This window comes from Halyomorpha halys, unplaced genomic scaffold, assembly GCF_000696795.3.
Source record: "Halyomorpha halys isolate HHAL.00 unplaced genomic scaffold, Hhal_1.1 Scaffold1401.1, whole genome shotgun sequence".
NCBI lineage: Eukaryota > Metazoa > Arthropoda > Insecta > Hemiptera > Pentatomidae > Halyomorpha > Halyomorpha halys.
The window spans coordinates 178294-201710 of record NW_027108444.1 but is presented as its reverse complement, the minus strand read 5'-3'; the positions used below and the strand labels follow the sequence as shown (position 1 = coordinate 201710).

General features: G+C 29.1%; 1 protein-coding gene across 2 annotated transcripts; it reads right to left on the bottom strand.

Annotated features, from left to right (window-relative positions):
• Positions 1 to 2985: 2985 nt before the first annotated feature.
• On the bottom strand, positions 2986 to 14980 carry LOC106689587 (uncharacterized). 2 transcript variants are annotated; one of them, XM_014434641.2, is made up of 4 exons: positions 14893 to 14978; positions 9978 to 10230; positions 3747 to 3860; positions 2986 to 3514 (listed from the first exon to the last, which is right to left on the bottom strand). In XM_014434641.2, exons 2-4 carry the CDS (start codon positions 10144 to 10146, stop codon positions 3411 to 3413), a joined length of 387 nt encoding a protein of 128 aa, XP_014290127.1. In that variant the 5' UTR covers positions 10147 to 10230; positions 14893 to 14978; the 3' UTR covers positions 2986 to 3410. The 2 variants fall into 2 exon arrangements, 1 of the variants encoding a protein (XP_014290127.1); XR_001344471.2 differs by lacking the exon at positions 9978 to 10230 and having other exon boundaries at positions 14893 to 14980.
• Between the last annotated feature and the right edge of the window lie 8437 nt (positions 14981 to 23417).

Below are 23417 nucleotides of genomic sequence, written 5' to 3'. Positions count from 1 at the left end.
ATCTCCAAATTTCTTTCGTATTTCACTTCAGAGCTGGAATCAAGCTACCTTTAAACATAATAGAAAGGAGTAACCAGTAAACGCAATCAGTTTTAAAAACTTATGTCCTCTATTGAATCTTCAAAATTAGTCATCAGCTCCCCAAAAAAAATTTGTTGAAAAGAGTTCAGATTAATTATTTATCTTTTCAAGTCATTATTGGATTTGTGGACAAAAGTCTTCATTGTCCCAGCTGTAAGCTAATGAAGGCTTTTGTTTTGGAATTTCCCAATAATAACCTAATTATTTATTATTTTTTTAAGTTTCACGATTTATATTTGTACATTTTCCTTTACTGATTTTCAATGACGACTCTTTTTTCAATTTTCTCCCAAAAATGGTAGTACTTTCTAATAGCTTTATCTCTGAGAAAATCAGAAATCTACTTTAAATTAAAAAATCCAGCTTATTTTATGAAATATGAATATATTCATATATCTCAGAGACGATGGATTTTGACGAATGAGGTATCAAATCAAAAAGTGACGTATTTCAATTCAAATCTTAAATTCCTAGTAGAACATTCATAAAAGTAATTCAAAACTCTGGTAATGGTGAGTTGGCTGATCTGAATTGGGTTTTATAGATTTCGACACGGACATGAATACCCAAATACTTGGGCCGTGTGTTTTAAAACCAATACATGAACTGAGATAGAGGACGAATTAGGTACAGGTCAAATCTTATGCAAAGGTAAAAGTGCCATGGTTGCCATGGGTTACTCACGCGATGATTAAGCGAACAGCTTAGGGTATTTTTATTTTTGATGATTCAAATAATTAAACTTGATAGCACGCTAATGTTTTGAAATTAATTGAGCTCCTGAAAAAAATTGTATCTAATTTGTTTAGTCTGTACATCTTATATAACACTATTTTTAGCTAAAGGCAACAAATTCATATGTTTTATTGCTCAAATTACACAGTGATTTTCCAAAAATGTTCAGACAATTTGAGCTAAAATTTTTGAAAAAATATGTTTAGTTTGTCCGTATCTGAAAAGTTTTTTTTTTTGCAAACGGCTTACTTATTTCCAATGTTTTATGTCAGGCCTGCGAATTACCAACGTAAATTCTTAGCACGCCTAAAACATCCATTCATGCATGGTTCAGCTATGAGGTCTCAGCAGGTTAAATTGAGGGTTAATAAAGCTTACGGTGAGCTGAATATTAACAGTAAAACGGAATTGATATTTTCCAATGGAGCAGAGTAACTACTTATTACGTAAACTGTTACTTATCGATCGTCATAATAAAGCATGCAACTTGACCAGTTGTGTGTATTAATTAAACTTCCTTCAGTTTATAATTATTAACCCACTTTTTGAGGATACGTGGACGCCGGAAGGCTCCCGAACCCGCAGGGCTGACTCAAGGCTAAAGTGAAACAGAAAATAATTGTTTGCAACAACCGGATTCAAACCCGAGTCCTTGGAGTTAATAGCTCAAAATTAAATATTATTTGTAGATGAATATTATTTTGCACTTCTAAACTGAGATAAGCAAGTCAGCAAAATAAAATGAAATCAAATTCATAACACAGAAAGTGTTTACTTTAATGTATGGTATATTTAAAATAATTGTATTTTTTATAGTTAAGGATTACTAATTTAACTACATTCTTTACCATTGTATTAAAAAAATAATTTTTACCGAGGCAGTGTTTATTTTATCTAAACTAATTATAGGCTGATTATTACAGCCTTTAAAGTTTATATAAAGATTTCGTGTTGAATAAGAAATAAACAGAAGTATAATAAATTAAAATAAATGTCTTTTCCGTTTATTTTAATTTGATCTTATATGGTTAATCTTGTTTATCCAATTTTGTACGAAAAAAATATTACCATTAATAACAAGAATTAATTAAATTATCAAATCTTATCAATAATCACTTTTCATTTATACTCCAAGTCTGCGTCGGCTTTGATGACACATCCATGGGGTTTCCGACTGAAGGGAATGTTGGATCCAACATCGATAATTATTGAACGTAGTAAAAGAAATGCAGACTTTTTGCACAAATCAAATCTGCATTTAATCGAACTCCGATATATATCGGACGACTGAGGGACAAACATTTCACATATAAGGACTACAATTTCTAAAAGTATTGTTGTGTAATACTAATTACTAATCGATAAAGGATTCTAATTACTAATGACTCTGGGAGAGGGAATAAGACAGATTGAGGTTTTGCTAATGCCCTCAGGAGCGAATGATCCCAGGCCTTGGAATTGAAGTATACCCAGAAATTCATTTACCAGAATATCAAATAACGCCTCCTCTCTCTGCCCTTTGTCTTTCCTTCCATTGTGACCTTCCTTTTTTTTTCTTCCTTTAAAAAAAAATAAAAACATTCGGATTAAATTTCTTCTGTATCGTCTTCCTTTTTCGAAGTTTCCCAAAGAAATATACTCCAGATATAATTAATCCCTTCTCATTTGTGTGTAGGAGGAGAAAAAGAATATCGAATCAAAAAGAAAATAAATTTTTCCCAAAAGAAAACATGTCTCTAAAAATTATAATGGTGAAATTGTGGTTTGAAAATATCGCACACTTGGATTAAAAATATCTGTATTTTAGTTTAAAGGTTGACATATATACAATAATAGCACATAAATATTATCAGTGTATTGGATTCTCAATGTCATGATACGGAGCTATTCATCAGAAGCTACTAGTAATTATATTACTAGTAAAATAAGAATATAATATCTACTAAAAATAATGCCAATTTTCGGTTCATACTCATACATAAATGAACATACATTTTTGTTTTAGATGTACAATAAATAACAAAAAAGTCACTTGTTCTTTCTTCTTAACCTTAACAACTTATAATTATGGAAAATGATAATTTTTATTTCATTTCTTTGGTTGCTAGATCTTTTACCTTAAAATACATTAACATGAAACGAATAACATTAATCATTATATAAATTTACACTTTTTCTATATTCTATTCCATACTACTTATGTGTTTTAAATCTTAAAACATAAAATTGTATAATCATAACCGATTTTAATACTGACTATTTTTAACAATTATAACTGCTATTACAATATCACAATTATTATGCTGAGTAGCAACAACCAATGCCCAAATGAAAAAACTGAATCGGAAGGTTTTCAAAAAGGAAGATAGACATATATTGTTATGGTATAGAAAAAAACGAGCAATAAATACATGCTTTTCAGCGTTACTACATAAAAAAAACTATAAAACCTCTGGAAATGGGCATTGGTTGTTGTTCCAAGCAACAATACAATTATGGGCATGTTCTAAGATACATTTTCCTAAGTTAAAAAAGTTTTAATACTCATAAAAGTCCAATTTCCATAATGAATCAAAGAATGTAGCCCCTTATTTTTATTTATATTTACAACACTTATAACCCCCGCAATCCTTGCACCTTGTGCAATATTCACCTTCGTACAGCAATCTAGCTATATCAGTCTTCGCTCTCGGAGGTCCTGAAATTTCAGATTTAATATATACATATATATATTCACTAGAATGCTTATTATATTTTTGATTATATATTATAATTTTTTTTTTATTATATTTTGAGAAAGAAATGCTATATTTAAAAAAAAGCAGCAAGTTTTCCATTTTGTAGGATCTACATGTATTATAAAAACAGAATTGTAGTATTTTTATGAAATAAAAGAGATATATTTCATATTGTAAATAACCAATGTTTACCTTTCAACTTTTTGGACTTCTTGTTCCTTGATTTTTTAGGTAGCTCTCCCAAAGCTGTTTCTACGATCCTCTCACACAGCCGATTCTTTTCATCCTCTCCGAGTTCTTTACTCTCTGAAAGTTTGTAAAACAAAAATGAGATTTAATTTTAATTAAAACCAATTTTTTGTTTTATTATCAACCCATGAAAATTAATTTCGATTGATTGGGGGTTCATTAGTATTGATACAAACACTAATTTATTTACTAAGACGATAAATAATTACTATAACGACCACGTATACGGCGAGAACTCAACTGTTCGAGACGACTACGAGTTTCGAATTGTCATAATCTGATACCGAGAACAAACTTCCATCCATAGTTTTCACTTTGTAATTCTGCCTTCACTGATTCGCAACCCCTCGCTTCGTTAGTGTGTTACCCGACTCTAGGCTCCTATCTCCCTAGGGCTTTGAATAAATCATTGACTATTGTACTCCTAGTAAGATTAAATTTTGATAATTATTATTAATATTGATTGTTATTATTTTAGGATTCGGATATAAATAAATTTTATGAAATATCAAGAAGTGTTTTCATTCTTGTTTATACATTAAAACATATTGTGTTAGAAGTCACGTTAATCAAAATATTGAAGTTTCGAATACTATTATTTTTACGTCATATTAATCTTTTTTTAAAGTATACATATTATTTCTTCAATATATAGACCAATCATGTTAGTTTTTTTCATTTTGTAAGGGTTTTGGTATCCTATGGCTATGCACCATAATAGCAGACAGATATTATTTTGAACAAACTGTAGTGCTAAAACGACTTTTACGATTTTGGTGAATTTTACTTGAAGTCTTTTTCTGAAAGCCTTTTAATGTCCTATATAAAATAAATCCCAGGGAAAAAAAGTTATTTAGGAAAGAAAATTTTATATGAGCATAGCTGAAAAATTACATTACGAATTCCCTACAAAAAAAATGGTCTATTATTAGTAAAAAATTGTTATGGTTTATTATTTTCAATAATTAAACTTCATAATCGAACCAGAAACAATTCATAATTCCTTCCTCGAAATTAGAAATTTTACGTTTCAATATAGGTAGAATGCAAAAATGTAGGCAAAAACTTAATTGTAGCTGTAGTAATCGTAATTGTAAAATTTTAAATTCCGTGGGCCCTAACAAAGATTTTTGACTGATTTAAAAATAATAATTAAAACAAGATTGAAAACACTTATTGGTAGTATATAAAATATATCTAGTTCCATAACCATAAAACTAATAAATTTTCATACAAAAATAAAAATAACATTGGGGCATTATCAGTAAAGATGAAATTAATTAAACTTTCACTTTACCTATTTCTACCTCCCAAATAAAAGTACATTAACCGGAATATACTAAACTGCGTAAAACTATATTAATCTGCTAACAATAAAATTTATATCTAATTCATTTTCTGTCATTTTAATATATCATGCTATAATATAAATTAATTAGATTTATATGATATAATAATAGATAAAATATTATAATATTAATTGTCTTATAATCTCCAAATTTCTTTCGTATTTCACTTCAGAGCTGGAATCAAGCTACCTTTAAACATAATAGAAAGGAGTAACCAGTAAACGCGATCAGTTTTAAAAACTTATGTCCTCTATTGAATCCTCCAATTTAAATCTTCAAAATTAGTCATCAGCTTCACAAAAAAAATTTGTTGAAAAGAGTTCAGATTAATTATTTATCTTTTCAAGTTATTATTGGATTTGAGGACAAAAGTCTTCATTGTCTCAGCTGTAAGCTAATGAAGGCTTTTGTTTTGGAATTTCCCAATAATAACCTAATTATTTATTTATTTTTTTAAGTTTCACGATTTATATTTGTACATTTTGCTTTACTCATTTTCAATAACGACTCTTTTTTCGATTTTCTCCCAACAATGGTAGTACTTTCTAATAGCTTTATCTCTGAAAAAATCAGAAATCTACTTTAAATTAAAAAATCCAGCTTATATTATGAAGTATGAATATATACATATATCTCAGAGACGATGGATTTTGACGAATGACGTATCAAATGAAAAAGTGACGTATATCAATTCGATTCTTAAATCCCAAGTAGAACATTCTTAAAAGTAATTCAAAACTCTGGTAATGGTAAGTTGGCTGATCTAAATTGGGTTTTATAGATTTCGACACGGACATCAATACCCAAATACTTTGGCCCTGTGTCTTAAAGCCAAAACATGAACTTTTTTTGAGATAGCAGACGAATTAGGTATGGGTCAAATCTTATTCAAAGGTAAAAGTGCTATGGTTGCCATGGGTTAACATTGGGCCATTACCAGTAAAGATGAAGTTAATTAAACTTTCACTTTACCTATTTTTACTAACAATGATCCGATTTTATTTTTTAAAGAAATCAAGACTAATGATCATCTGATTTCCATTTTTTTTTTAAATATTTTTTCAAACATAAATTGCTGAAGATCAACTCTGCACTACTAAGAAATACTATTAACATAATAAAAGTTTACTATGTTATTAGTTTATTGTGTGAGGAATATTAATTCAAAAGTGAGACTATTAAAAATTAATTATATTTTTAAAGAAAAAATTGAGGTATTAGTGTTTGACAAGTCTTTGTTCACCTACTAACATTGTTCTCTTGATTTTTTTTATTTAAAAAAATAAATAATAATTTAATAATTCTTACAATGATAATAAGACAAGCTTGTGTAAATGTTATAAAGTGCGATCTAGTAATTTTTTTAAAAATTTATTACCCAATTTCATAACTGTTATATAGTAGTCTAATAACAACGCAAAAACACGTAGTAAATAAAAAAATGCATTATTCGTCCCTTTTTTTAATTACAATTTTTTTTACAGCTTCATTATCTAATGAAAAAGGAAGGACCTCGTATTTTGATTTTTTTATTCCATTTTAACTGAAAAAGTTATCAGTTAATTTTCAGACCGTTGGGTTAATTAGTTTTTAGTTTTGGCCGACAGTGAAAAAAGTTCTCGACTGGTTATGACGTAAAATTCATGAATAGCTTACGTTTTCAAGTTATAAATTGTTACCTTTTACTTTTGCATTTTCATGTGATATATTCCAGGCTTATTTATTGTTATGTTTGAATTTAATTGCTATGAAATCCGGGCAGTATTTGTATTAAATATTACAAAAATCAAGTTATAAATTATATATTGTAGATTCTTTATATTGGTTTCTTGTGACATCTAAAATATAGTATTAATTTTTTTTTTCGTTCATTATTTTTTTTTAATTATTAGTCTGAACACCTATCTGAATGGGTACGTTTATTAATTTTTCATATCAGGAAAAACAGTTAATAAATACATATAGTTTTCTTAGAAATTTTTGTTTTCGGAAAAAATTATTGAATGAAGCATTAATAGAAACATAAATGAACAGATATTAATAAATATAGTTATAAATAAAAATATAAGAGATTATAAAAAATCTGTTTATATCAGTTATAGTTTTTAAATTATCCATAAAATACAAATTCGTATTCAAAATTTGGTATATATATATATATCATTTTATGTTTATTTTCCTTACTATATAATTGAGCCATACTGACCGAGGTTGCAGATTTTTGTATTTTGCTATATTGAAATATAAAATAACAAATGGATTTTTTTTTATATTCGTATATTTATATTCGTATATTATATCATCTAGATATTCTTATGATCATATTTAAGTCATCCTAAATCATTTTTATATTTTAATCATATAAAAGCTTCCTTACTTTCGATTACTGTAGAATAATAAATTTTATTATTATTATGTTATAATATAATTAAAATATATTACTATAACCTATTATTTACATTATAGAAATATAAAACAATACACTACTTGAAATAAAATATTTTCTTTACTATTTCATTTATTCTCATGGTTTATTTTTAAGACAGGAATTCTAATTTTATCTCCAGTTAGGGTCAAAAATGTTTATTGCAGTGTGCTATGTAAATAAACACTCTTTGTTCAAAGAAATGTTCTCATGAGAAAAAAACAACTTATTTCATGAATCAGAGAAGTTCATTGATCAGTAAGCAACTTTTTTTAACCTTGTTTCTTCATTTTGTTATAAAGTGATTCTATTGTTTCATTCCTGGCAAGTAATTTAAAATGGAGCTTTTATAACGGTTAAATGACTTGTCATGATGAGTTATGCGAGGATCGGATTTCAGTAAAAGATCTTTTAATTATTTTTATCTCTCACTGTAGCCTCTCACTCATCTATGTCAGTTATCATGAAACAATACTGATATTGGAATTCGTTACCGATGATGCCTCAATTAATTACTAAATAATAATTTTTATAATTATCAAATATTTCAGTTTAACTGAATATATCTCTGCATTTATTTAACTTTTATTAATTTGTAACATCATTGCACATGGCCCAAGTGGTCGAAATACCTTCAAATAAATAAGAGGATTAAATCTAATATAGATTTGGTTATACTGTATTCAGACTGACTGATCAAATTTAAAGTCAGATCATACCATACGTTGTAGAATGGTAAATCATACAATTTTCAAATTAATCCAGTTAATTATTTTATTGATTGCTAGTTCTAAGTTAATTATTATATAATTATAAAGAAGCAGTTTAAAGCGACAAACAAATCTATTCTAAGCGCTATAATTGTTAAAATGATCATTTATTGATTACTATTATAAACATAAAACTCATGAAAAACGAAATTAACGTACAACTCAATTCCATTCATAAATTCTATTATATACTACACTATTTTATTAAGCATAATTACATATAATGAAAAATAAAATATCAGATTCAAACGAAATATATATGAGTTATGAAAATGTAACTCATATTTACTAAGTGAATGTCTGGTACTTTTGAGTGAGCCACTAACAAAAATCTTATTTATAATTTAAATGTATAAATTAGTAAAAATACAAATATAAAGAATTTAAATATAATATTAAACTAATTATAATCACAAAAGTATCATATAATATATACCCTGATTAATTACTAGGTTATAAACTAATCATTAATCATTAATCTTTATGTATATTATATGTTATGGGGTTAGAGTTAGAGAGAGGTAAATGTCATAAGGCTTGTTATTATACGATCAGGGAAATGGTGAAGGCGTGTGGAGTATAGATTCAGTAATGGTCGGTGATAGAAGGAATAAAGGAGTTTGTCTTTGCAACCTCGTTAGTGCAGCGGTGCTAGTTCGAATCAGGAAGGATGAGTTGATTTTGGGGTTGATTTTCATTTCGTAGTGGTCCCATGGAAAACTTAATCCCTCTCCTCACCAAGGTTCGAATAGGATGGTAACCTGTAGATAACCCCCCTCAAGTCAGAAATCACCAGGCACGGAATTAAATAAGAAAATATGGGTTCAGGAATGGAATAACGGCACTGCACTTGCTCCACCAGTTCGATGATAGTCAAATATTGTATTGAGACAAACCTATTTTCATTTTGAGTTGATTCCAGAGATAAAATCTGGAAGGATTAAATTAATAAAAAAACAACATTAATGGAGATATATATATATTATTATTATTATTATTATTATTATTATAATTATGTTAGAAACCATAGTTTGTTATTTAAACACTTACTACATCAGAGTTAGTGATAAACATAAAAGAAATAATTGTACCATGTAAGTAACATCTTAATACTTAGTTCATGTTATAACTGGTTGTCTTTTCTTAATTCAGTTTATACTTTTTACTATAATCATTTATTTTAAACCGTTTTCGAATTGGATATCATTTGAATTTTTCAATATTAGATAATACCATTCAACAATTTTAAGTATTTCATTTTGAAATGAAATGATGCATAGTAAAAAAGCAATAAGAAATAAAAAAGCTGAGAAGTGAAAAAGAAAAATATATTAATTTAATACTTTGATATTTAGCATTGATCATATTTTACACTTGTTTATATTTATGACTTAACACCTAGAATTACTGTTTTAGTTCCCTGTGTTCTACAGGAATCCATGTGCCTTGCACAGGACTAATCAAGAAATTGTTACTTTTCTTTCTTCCAATGTTACTTACTTCAACTTTTTCACAATCAAACTAAACATTTACACAGTTAATATTGATAAATAGTTAATTTATAATGACGTATGATAGTTTAAGAAAGACTACTGAGTGATCTATTAAACCGCTAAGCAGCGAAACTAACCTCTAGCTGTGAGTGTGCTTTTCTTGTATTCCAGGAAATCTCTTAGGTTTCCAGTTAAAGCGGTAGTAATGTCATACCGCTGCCTCAATTCCATACTTTCAATGTACTTGTGGAGTGCATCTAAATTGGATTCCAATGCCAAGCGAAAAGCCTCTGATACGAGATCCATCGTTGAAGACTAACTGCTCCTCCGAGAGATGTGACATATTGTGGTACTCAATCCCCACCACTCGACTCAAAATATGTATTCCGTCTTCGTCAGGAAAATAGATATATCTTTATTTTTTAATCATTTTCTCTCTATATATTTAACAATATTTATTTTTTAACTATTTACCTATAATTATTTATTTTTTTAACTGTTCTTATTGGGTAGATAACTAATAATTACATTCGGTTTTACTTAAGGACTGAATAAAGGTAGGATAGTACATTTACACTTTATTTACAGAAAATATAAATAAATTAAATAATAAAAATTTAATAAATAAAAAAATAATTAAATATAAAGTAGAATATAATCTCAACACAAATGTACCAAACATTCAGATCCTAATTTTCGAAAGAAAAAATGTCTCAACAAAATAATAATAAATTCTGATATTTTTTTTTAGTTAGGTAATTTCTTTAAAACTATCAAGCAAAACTTAAACGAAAAATATATTTAAAAAATTTTAATTTGAAATTTGACACACATTTTTTTTACCAAAAAGATTCAATGATAATTAAGCTAAAAACAACCATGACAGTGTTAAAATAAACTTTAGAAAATCATTTACTAATAAACATTGATTTTTAGAACTCATTTCATAAGGATAGCTAAACTTAATCATGATAAAATTCGCCCCAAAAAATTAAACTCGAAGAACATTAACTATATAATACCAGGATAATTGAAATTTTAAATGTACTAATGTGCTATTATCCTTGCTAGCGAGATGAGAGAGTTGTGGCTAACGTCACGAGTAGAAATAAAAAGCTGCCCCAAAATTTAGTTTGAGATTTTCTTAGTCCACAATAATTTTTTATTTCCAAGACATATTTTGAAATATGCCACAGCCTGCTCAAACATAATAATACATTAGATGTTCGGACTTCGTCACACAGAATAACTTTAGTGTGCTTCTATTTGTTCTATTTGAGTTATTGTAAAATCATTTATGAAAACATTTATTAATGTATTAAATTATCACTTTTTTTAATGGAACTATGTCGTCACCCTTAAATTTCGATTTTGCTATTAATATCACTTCATAAGCGTTTGACCGACGATTATTTAATATGTTCAATATATTCTATTCTCACCATAACTTACCTACCTTCTTTGATGTGTTCATCAATAAAATCTAGGAAACTGGTACCACGATCTTCTAAAAGAATTGTCAGAACTAAAAGATGTCAAAATGTACTAGTAAATTACTATCGATTAAATCGTAAGGAGGGAAAATACCTCAAGCATAAGGATGCTAAACAATGAACCTGAACCAGAATAAAACAGAGAAGAGGGTCTGTGTGAATGTGCAGACATAAATAACGAATAGTGGAAAGAAGTTTCTCAGAAAGTTATAGAAAGTTACGAAAAAGTAAAGATTATAATAAACAATAAAAAAATGAAATGTTCTTAAATGAAGATTTTTAATGTTCTTGGACCTCGAAACAGAAAAATCAAATCTTTGTGAAATTTATTAGACATAAAAGAACATTTTTTAGTTTCCTCATCATAGTTATTTTCTCTCCATTGGGAAATAGTTCTATCAAATCCATGGGCAGTTTGTCAAAATCTAAACATTTAATCAAGTTTCCAAAGTCCATTCTGAAGTTGTAAGTCTCACTCAATCAGTGTGTAATTTCCTCCTTCAAAGATTGCTACCATAATTAATGTAGACTGTGATCAAATAAAGGACAGTCTTATATTAAGCCTGAGGAAGGTCCTGTAATTTAATTGACAGGGTGCGTTGTTATCATCAGAATTTTTAATTCATCTTTATCTACGAATTTGTCATTTTAAATTACTTGAACATGTATGAAACATGAACATGAAGGTAATATTATACAACCAAAAGAAACTATGCCTACTTCATGACAATATCTATTTAGTATAACTATTTGTATTGTTTTTCGCGCTCTTTTAATTTTTATATATATATAAATATCAACATTTCGTTTTTAATTTATTTATTATTTAAATTAAATACGAATTGATAAAATGAAAAACATTTTTTTTCTTCTACGCCACAGAAAGTGGGCTATTACACCATTTTCCCTCTCTCAGCCCAATGCAATTTTACTTTTCCTCTTAGCTGGTCCGCATCCTTCTGAAGATCTTCCAGACCAATACATGTTAAAAGAAAAACTATATATTAAAATAAAAGATGAAATAAAATGTTATTTTCATTATTGAGCAATAAGGATCTCTGGATTTCTATGCTTCATTAGGGATGAGAAAAATATTCTTATTGCATATTAATAACAGAGTAGTAATTTGTTTAGTACATTAAATTAGTGCTAAGCACAAATTAAACACTAATTAGCACAAAACATTTATTTCAGAACGATTTATTTACAAATTAATTAGTAAAAAGTGCATTTGCTTCATTGTATCTTTGCAATCACCGATCGATAACAATCTAATCATATACACTGGCATCGATGCAGAATCGATTAAAATGTTCACTTGCATTGGTTAGAGCGCTTTAATTTCTTTTTTGTTTTTTCTCAGAACCACTGCTATTAATCAAAAGAAATTTCACAGGTATCATTGGATTTCTGTAAAGTTTTAATATTTCAACTGGTTTTTTGTGAGCTTAGTTTTCGTAATTTATTTAATTTCTTCCTATTTAAACACACTACTACCACTTCATACTAAAAGATTAAACAGACGCATAATGGAGCGTGGTCGGTGGCAATAAAAGTGAAAATGTGTTTTAGTGGTTTTAAGTGCTACTAGTGAACACAATATTTGTCATATATCTCAGTCCAGAGGAAGGAGATATGGGACGCACTAATAAAAATAAGAGTGCCAGCAAATTTGGTAAGTGCGATCAAATCAGTTTACCAAGACCCGAAGGACATTGTAAGACTTGTAAATGGTCAGACATCGCGGCCTTTCCACTTTTATAAGGGTGTAAGGCATGGAGACAGGCTAAGCCCACTACTGTTAACCCTCCTTATGGATGAGATATGGAAGGTGTATAAATTGGGAGATGCCAAAGAGGTTTTTGGAACCTAACTCCAGTACTGGCTCAAGGGATGGTATATACAGATGAAATTGTACTGATAGCTGACTCTGAAAAGGCTCTTCAGACATCCTTTGATGAATGTAATGAGGAACTGAAGATAAGAGGTAACTAAACCCTAACAAAAGAAAAATTATGTGTGTCGGAAGAGAAAACGCAGAGCCTAGAATTTTGTAATAGTGAACCCCTAGAACTTATGAATACTTTTACCTATCTAAGAACCATAGTAAGTAAAGATGGTAAAATAGACCAGGAGGTTCTAAATCAAGTAAGAAGGCCGATGAAGGGTACCATCAGATTTCAAAAACTCTTATATACTATAGACAAGTAAGCAGAGATGTCAAAATACGGATATTTAAATGCATGTTACTCTCAGTCCTCCTGCATGGATCAGAAAGCTGGACAGCCCTCGACAACGAATAATAACGTCAGCAGAAATGAGATTCCTCCGAGGAATTGTTGGTAAGACCAGGAGAAATGAATGAATTTCTCGATGAGCAAATTAGCTTTAACTCACTTTTTACATACTTTAATTAATAAATTATGAAATTTCATTTCAAAATCCAAAATTTTAATAACTTGCAGTTTACCCATATTAAATGTATTTTAATACTTAAATGAAAGTGAAAATAAATTAAAGTTGTAAAAATATAAAATTAATCGAAGTGAAAATAAAGTAATTAAGAATTCAAAAATACAAAAATGTGTAATTAAAATTAAATAAAACATGATGCGGAAATACTATAATCATATCTTACATTCTAGTGTTCATCGCTTAAACAAACTAACACATATAAAAATATATCAGATTTTCAATGAGATTTTGTTTTTTGAAAGATCTTTAGAAAAAAATTTCTTCGAAAGAACTACATTTGTAGCCAAAGGCTCTTAAAAAAGGTTGCAAGCTATAAATGCAATACAATACAAAAAGCTACAAGCTAAATTTTCTGCTCTTGGTGTGGAACCCCTCAAAACGCAATAACTACCATTTGTTACTCTTACTACGTTGTTGGAATTGACTCAGGGCATGTGGGGTGCAATTTTATCCGTACTTTTCGGCGTGACGTAAATTGTTTCCATCTCTAGTAGTTCTATCTCATCATGAGGACGAAACATTGCAAATCTTAGAATTTTAGTTGGCCAAAAATTGGGTTTTTTGAGGGATTTTTTTTGTATGGAATGGTTCCTTAAATCATAAAAAATAGTAATGCAATGTTTACATCAAACGATTGAGGCGGTTGGATTCATAATTGACTAAATTTATGTTTTGAATTTTTTCAGGAAACGCCAAAAACATACAATTGTGTACTTGTCCAAGTCTGAGTTTAAACGCTTTTGCTAGGTATACAGTGTGTTAAACATCTATGAAATAAAAAATATTTCATTTTGTAAAGAAGTGGATTGAACCGGTATTGAAACTAATCATGTCTATTAAGATAAATAACACCCGATATATCTACTGAACGTGTACAATTAAACCAATAGTAATGATATGAGTATGTTGCTATGATAAGCCAGCCAGGTCTTGGCCCCTGGGACGTGGCAGAGAGGAGTCAGTGTGACCCTTGGGACAGAGTTGAGGAGTGAGACACTCTGGCAGGAACGTAGCCAGAATTGTACTTAGGGTACAAATAATTTCTTTTATCTACAATATACAATAATATATTATATTTGTTTACCTGTGGTGATTCAGATTAATTGTTAAGTGTCCAAGCTTATCATTATTGGCCCACATCAAATATCTTTAAACAGTCTAGGACCCCAAGTTCTAAGGTACTGAAGCCAACATGCTGAAACCTCTTCTGTTGCTCACTGCTTGCTTATAATTCCGAATAAATTCCGGCTAAATTGCACGGTTTTATTTTTTGTTGCATATCATTGCATATTTTATCATTTTTAGTCCAAATTAGATCATTACAATTTTAATAATATTGAATACAGTTCAATCAATTTCTCATATTTTACATATATGAGTGCATATGCAAGTATTGTTTTAATGAAATAAGTAGAATTATTTTTCCCCAATTAGATTTGTAGTTTAGGATAGAATAATACAACCAAAGCGTTGTTTACACGAGAGTTGAATTCACCTTAAAAAAAAAATTAATACAAATGACGAATATTCCTAGACCAATGTTAATCAGTGGTTTGGGTTATTAAAAAAAATCTCTTTAATTTGGTTTCTTGTATTTAGTGAGATTGCTTTGATTCAAGCAAGGTGACATAAACTTTTACATGAATTATTACACATTAAAAAATGAACAATAAAGTTTATATGGGTGTTTTAGATACAGTGTTACATGCTTTGGGTTTTCACTGCACAATTTTTCATATTTTGGGGTTCTTACTCCACTCAAATCAGGTCTCTTCCAGTGTGTTTGGAGGCTCCTGGGTGTTGAGAATACCGATGATGGAGCCCTGTAGTATTTTCGTCAAGTATAACAGGGATGTGCTGCGGGTAGTGTATTCTAGATATCTTATCAATCCACCTCACTGCACGTTAGAATCGCTAGCTAGTCCGAAGGTTAAATTACCTAGTTTGGATTAAAAAGTAACCAACTTATTTTCGGTTATAATGAAAACAAAACTTTTTAACCTGAGATTAAGCTTGTTTTGTATTTGTTGTACATATCACTTTGTCGCAAGATCTCTTTCGAAACTGATGGTTAGGTTAGGCTGGGCAAATTTAGTCAAGAACTCTAACTCGTGGCCTAAAAACCGGATCATGAACACCTTTGTTATAGAATTTTTCTTTTTCTTATATTAATTTTTAATAATTTCTTCTTTTTTGACATTATAAATGTACAGTACAGTTCAAAGTTTCACCTGTTATCCTTTAAATTCTACTAAACTGACAATAATTTTATAATTGATATATTAATAAATATGAGAGGGTAACTCAGTGGTAAGGCATTGTGCAACTAACTTCAAGGGCCTGGGTTTGAATCCGGATGTGGCAAATAATTTCTGTTTCACTGTAGTCGTGAGTCAACACTGTGGGTTCGAAAGGTTTCCCGGGTCCACCCAGCCTCATGAGGGTATAAATTGGGTAATTTAGTAAAAACCTAGCGGATATGCGTGCTTCTAACCAAAACCACCTTCTTGCACAACCGTTAGCTTATTAACAGTACATCCTAAGTTATGCTCCCTGGCCCTTCATGAGTTTTAAAGGTATAGATTTAATGTTTTCTATTATCAATATATAAATAAAATTATTACGTCTTGTTACATTCCACTCCACATTCTCGTGTTCATTGGCTTGCCCTATTTTTAGACTCATTGTCTTCAATTAAAAAAGAAATAATTGATACAAAGTTTTTATTAACATTTATATGCATCATTTTGCATATTTAAATTATATACCAAGCTATGAAGAATGTAAATATAATAACAGCGAAACGAGTTTGAATATTAAATCCGGCTTCAATAACTTGAATAGACTTCTTGAAATTCAGCAAGTGCTTGTTATACATGACTTTAAAGCTCTCTTATAGAATGAGTTTTCCTAAAGTTTGAAAAGTTCTTTGTTCTGTTATAAACGCCGAAAAAGTTTTTTTTTAAAAATTGCATATTTCTGTATAGAACGTCCAAAGTAAAATATTCATATCTTTGAAAATCAAAGCATGTCAGAGCCTTTCAATCAGAGCCCTTCGATTTAAAAATTATTTAATAAAATCTACCTTTATTTCTATAGCTGGGCCCGATGTTCTGTCCATCCTAAACACAAAAATACTCGTACTTTCCATCCAGAGCTGTATCATATCTTCTCCAATGTTTTTAAGATAGAAAGATCATAGATCCGTTCCTATCTTCTTCTAAACATAACAAGATTTTCACTAATTCTTCAGGTGACAAGAGCACAGAAGCATGACTAAGTTATTTTTATGTCTGTTTTATAAATCTGTTATTATGAATAACTTATTATTGTTATAAATGAAAAGTAATGTTTCATGAATGAATAAATAAATTATTTATTATAGCTATATAAATTCTGTGGACTACTTCAAATATTTTAGTATCGTTATAAACAGTCGTTTATATAAATTATTTATAAATCTTTACAATTATAAAATATGAAATAAATTATATTCATTTAATTCTCTTTTTATAAGAATAAATTTGAGAAAAAGTTAGTTTATTCAAAGTTCTGTTTATTCAAAATGTTGTGTTTTTTTGGTTGCTTTTATTATTCTTCATATATACATAAGATGAATAAAAACAAATCAAACAGGGAATCGACCTACTAAATCTATACTAGCATTCTTATCTATTGCGTACTTAAGATTAAATCCCTAAAGTTATTATTCCCAAGACAATCTTTCATAATTTGTTAACATTTATCAATTTATTTTTCAACAGATTTTGTTTTTTTAATTAAGTAAAAAAAATAATTATAATTTGATATCTTAGGATAAACACAGCCATGTATTCCTCTTTTGCAGCTTGATTTCAAAAAACGCTGGCGGCCAACAAAGCTATCGGATACAACAAAGGATCCCATTGGCCGGCCAGATAAATCTTTAATGAGAAGCCTAACCGTATTGGTCGATAGATAATCCAATACAGAAGTGGCCCCCCTCTCCTTTTATCGTTACAATATTAAATTCCTCCTTATCAGCTTTCATGGTTCTCTTCCTAACAGGGATCCCTATAAATTATCCGATCCTCTTAGCGTTTACAAGGAATGTAAGCCGTTCACAGAATCCGGTGGATCCAGAAACCGAGTAAAGAAAGATCCATTCCTAGATGTTTTAAGTTCCAGAAGTCCTTTGATATGATACTGTCTTTGATTACAATTCTATGTTATTTTCTTAATTAGCTCTTGATCAGTAAAATTAATCTACCAGAAAAAACATAAAACAAGAACTACATAAACTGATGTTAAACGAAGATTATTATTACCATAAGATAAAATAAAACAGAAAATAATAATATGAAAGTCAAGGGAATCTCTCAAGGGAGATGATCATCATCAAGGGAAATGAGTATGAAGAAATAATGATAATAATTAACCGATTCTAAATATTTTAATTACATTATTTTGTTTTTGTATTATCAGTAGAAGTCGCTATGTTACTAACTCCTAGGACTTAGTTCCAAATCTATATGTAATTATTTATTCTGTAACCGTGAATCAACCCTCTGTGGTTTAAGAACCTCAGTAAATTGGATATTTTTAATTCAGGAAAAATCTGGCAGTTGAGCATACTCTTGAACAAGTCACCTCCTGTTATTACCATTATTAAAAGTATGTGTATTTTCTTCCAAAGTTATTGAAAATAATGTTAATTGTTTATTAAGTTAATGTCGTGCTCAGAAGGTTTCGAATTCAAAAGAACGTATATTAAATAAAAATAAACTTTATTTAAACGCATTTACCAAATAAAATAAAAACGTGACTTTCTGATAAATAAAATTGACGTAGTTGGATAAAATAAATAAAGGATCTTCTGCTTGCTGTAATGTAACAATTTTACTCTTCTGATATGATATCACTTTACTACTTTATGAATATGATGAAGGTATAGTAACTATTTATAAAACGATATGGTATTTAGTTATGGAACTCACTGCGATTCCCCCGTGTTAAAAGACTACAGTGGCGGTATATTAATGATGCAGCAAGTGGAAAACCAAAATAATTATTTCTAGAATCTTGTGGTGAATAGAAGAACTGGCACTCAGCGCAAACGGCTATCACACACTGCCTAGTTCTTCGATATCAGTTGATATCGAAAAGATAAGCCGTGGAATTCAAATTCAGAATGTAAATCACCATAAAGTAATGAACTTCTGACTCTTCATGGGTTGTAATCGTTCATATTATTATTATTAATTTTTTAAATAATAATAGGTAATAAACAAAAAATACATAAATTAAAGTAAATTAAAGTAAAAGTAGAAGTAAAATTACTCAAATAGATCAAATTTGTTAGCAGTTCTTATTTGTTATTTTAAATTCAACTAATTATTATTCAAACACATTCGCTTTATATTACTTCATGAATTAGTTATTCAAGTGTGAATGAACCTTAATTAATTGTGAAAGTAGGACCACACGCGTGTCCAAACTGGCTCAATGCGTTCCAAAATCTATACTGTTGGCAATGATCGTCCAACATTAATATAAAATATTTAATGTGGAGGTAAAAATTACAAGCAAATATTTAACGTTTATTGGACCAGACTAGACAGAAATATTATACTACTTTTACTGGTTGTATCACAAAATAAAAGGTAAAGTATTATATAAGATTTACTAACTATTATTCAATTAATCTAAATTATCTAACTCCACAATGAAAATATTTGTTGAATAAAATGAATAATAACACAGAGTGTGTATTTCATATGTCGAACATGGTCCTTAAAAAAATATATTTTCCATTGTTATTATTCTATAAGAAATATATAATTTATTTTTATACGGTACTGTATAGTAAAGGAAATAAATCTATCCCTTTCTCATTTTATACATCAAAATCCTTTATATATGGTCGTAAGAAGTTTCTTTATCATCATGTTCCAGAGAAAGATATAAATTCTATTCTTTCTATGATGTAATAGGTTTTAAGAGCAGAGCCCTAGAAGGTATAGCTCATTTCCAGGGGCCTTTTACGATAGCAGGAAGGGTAGTAGGCCGGCAGGATAGGGCACTCAAGTTCGGATCCTGCCATAGCATTTATGATCTCGTCTACTTCCAGCATATCCGGCCTCCTAGTATAAAGTCCAATCGAAGTTTCATGAAAAAGCGATTTAGAGGTGCGTACATTCTGTAAGTCATAATTTACCAGGATTTTATTGGTTTATTATGAATATCGAAAATAATCGAGTATTTATTATTAAATTTCTGAAAACACAGCCGTTCGGATTTGCCACACGAAATAAAATTTGATAAAACTTGAGTGAATGATTAAATATAAATTTAAATAAATTAAAAATACAGGTTTTCGGTTGTTTTTTTAGTTTTATTTAAGCATATATCATGGATTGTTTTTCTAGTTTTAGTGCTATATTTAAATTTCAACAGCGATTAACTCTGGAATACTTAGCCAGTAGATTAATTAAATATTTTCCACTTATGCAAGGTGGATTCATGATTCGATTGATTGTGTATGATTCCTTTTTTCTAAGAGTTTTGAGAATTTGAAAATGAAACTTCTAAAGTCCTAGCAATGGTGGAGTTTCTTTTAACAGTGAATTAGACTTCCAGTTTTTCTCCAGCGTCCTTAACTCAAGTATATATTAATAATACTTTTAGTGAAGTATTCCAATAGGAAATTTAATAAAACAAAAAAAAAAATATATTGGAGATTTTTCTGTCTGCAAATAATTTTTTATACGATTTTAGACAATTTCCTCTAGAACACTGAAGGAAATGTAAGAAGAGAATAGCCATAATAATTAATGTAGGTATTTATCATGATGCATTTGAGGATACCGATTGTAAGATCGTAAGATGTCAGGCAGCAAATAATAAAAAAAACCGTTCAAAATTATTTTCAGGATATTTCTGGTTGAAAAATATCCACGAATAAAAAATTGTTTATTTATTAGATTACCTATGAGAATCGTTATTGTAAATATCTCTTTCCATTAGAAATTCTTGAGTAAAGTACGCAAGAGAAGAATTAGAACAGCCTACATAGTTGAATTCACAACCAAATAACTTCGTCACTAAGAACTACGAAGATTCATTTCGATGAAATTAAAAAAAAAATAGGGGGTCTCAATCGAGTGTTGGACACCCTCTATCAAGGATGATAATTTAGTTATAATAAAAAGTATCAATTCTGCTGTCAGTAATGTATTGAAAATATTCAGTAATGCTATAAATAAAAGATTATTTATTTATGTTGAACGAATTTCTACTTCGACATAAAATCCAATCTAATCTCACTACCATGTGCTTTTCAATACATAGCCGAAACGTCTCGTCATCGTAATACGGTATCGCGTGCCTGAAGGAGCAAAGCGACCATTCTTCATCGCGTCAACTCGAGTACTCTCAACTGGCACGCTCTCAATCCATGCAAGGAGCACTTAAACAGCCATGTCAAGGGTGAAGTGACTCTTTGCGATCAAATCCTTCACTGGATAAAGGGGCCTACTTGCTTGTCATATTTTATGAGAATATTTAGTGCCTGCGATTGGTAGTGTCGGCTTCGGATCTTCGGTTTTGCTCATTCTTCTATTGTTATTATTTAATTTACGACGTTGAAACAAAACTTGCCACTGAGGACAAGATTTTAGATATAAATGAATTATTATTTCATACTATATATATAATGATACAAGTAGCGATAAATGAAAGAAGAGAAAACAGGGGAAAAAAGTTTATCACTGCCCCTTCCACTACATTTCAAATCATTTTATTTATTTACATATATTTTTTTAATAATCTATTAATTTAATTTATATAAATAAAATTGTTATTTAATAATTTAAAAAAAAGTATTTGTTTAACTGACTTTTTTATTTTTCCTAGATTTGTATACTTATATAAATATTTTTTAAATTGATGTGTTTCTTGGTATAAACTGATTTACTTCGATGACTATTATATGTCCTTGGTTTGACTCCACATTGCTATCTGATGATAAATTTGTTAAACGGATCGAAATGGATTGCGGATCACTGGAAATAGATTTCTGAGAGAGTGAGATAGGAAGAGTAAAATTGACAAATTAATGTAATGAAATTGTTAAAGGTAATGAAATTGCTGAATATATAAAGAAAGAAAAGAGAAGTCATATGAATGGAATGAAATAAACCAAAATATTTGTGGTTAGTGTTGTATTTAGTATTTGTAGTATTAGGATTTGTTGACTAGTTTTGATTGTAAGGGAAAAATGGGGAAATTTTTTTTTTAACATGCGAATTTATATATTTTGTAGTTGTCCGACCATGGATTGATTGGTATGCTGTGCAATGTTGCAACCTAATTTAATTGGGCAGCATGGCTGAATAAAGTATTTCTCTCTTCTTCTAAACCCCATGGGTGCGTGAGTTTGAGGTCAAGATGGACAAAAAGCAGGTTGAGTGGAAGCTCTTTTACTGCTTTGGAAATGCATTTGATATTGACAGTTGGGTCACTGTGTGACTGAATTATTTTTTTTATTTCGTATTTTATTGAAGGTACTGAGAAATTACCTTAGGAATGAATTAACTAAAAGTAATAAATAATAAAGGGGAAGTAAAATGTAACACCAAACCAAAAAAAAAAAAAAAATAGTTTTTGATTGTTTTAGTTACTTAATTATCGACATAAAATGGGATGAAAATTGATTACCTGTTCTATTTCATTTGAATTTTCAAAAAGGCATTCTCTACAGTGATGCCTAAATGCTAAATACCAAAATTGTGAATGTTAAAAAAACCATCAAATTATGAACCATCAAGATTTGTGAATTAAAAGAACAATGAGTACTTTAAGAATGTCTTAACTTAATTTTTTGAAAATGAGGTTTTTGGAAAATTGATCTATAGTTTTAGGTTGTTAAAAGTAACATCCAACATATGTCAGTTGAATGGATAATTAAAAATATAGAGAATAAACTAATAAGAAAACATAATTTCGGGATAAAAGAAAAAAAACCAATATATTTAAAATATTAAATATATCATTTATAAAACATTTTTATCTGATCTATTCATTTAATTTATGTAGACAGTCCATGAACGGTCATACCAAATGTGATCATAACGTAATAACGTTGACATCGCTATATACCAGGGCTCTATACAAGCTACATTAACATTATTACATAACTTGATCAACATACAGAACTGGTGTAAACAAGGTATCTGAAACTGAATCATAACAAGCCTCTATATATAGAATTTACGTAGCGACACGAAAACTTGTCCCTCTGTTTACATTGGCAATCATCCAATACCACAACCAAACATAGTGAAGTAGTTCCTACCTGTAAACTTACTAGTAGATAAAAAAGTTAAACTAGTCTCCGATGGAGATAATTATACTACCAGTAAACTATGGTGTAGTAAGCTAACCAGTGTTGTAAACTATCACCAAAGCCGATCCTTAACGAATGTTCTTGACGGAATTTACGAGAAAAAAAATCGTTACTGTATAATTTAACTACTAGATATTTTTATTTAACTATCTTGGCACTCATGAAGGAAGGAAGTTACTTAGAGCAAATTAAACATTTAAAAAAAAATCTTATATTACCAACTA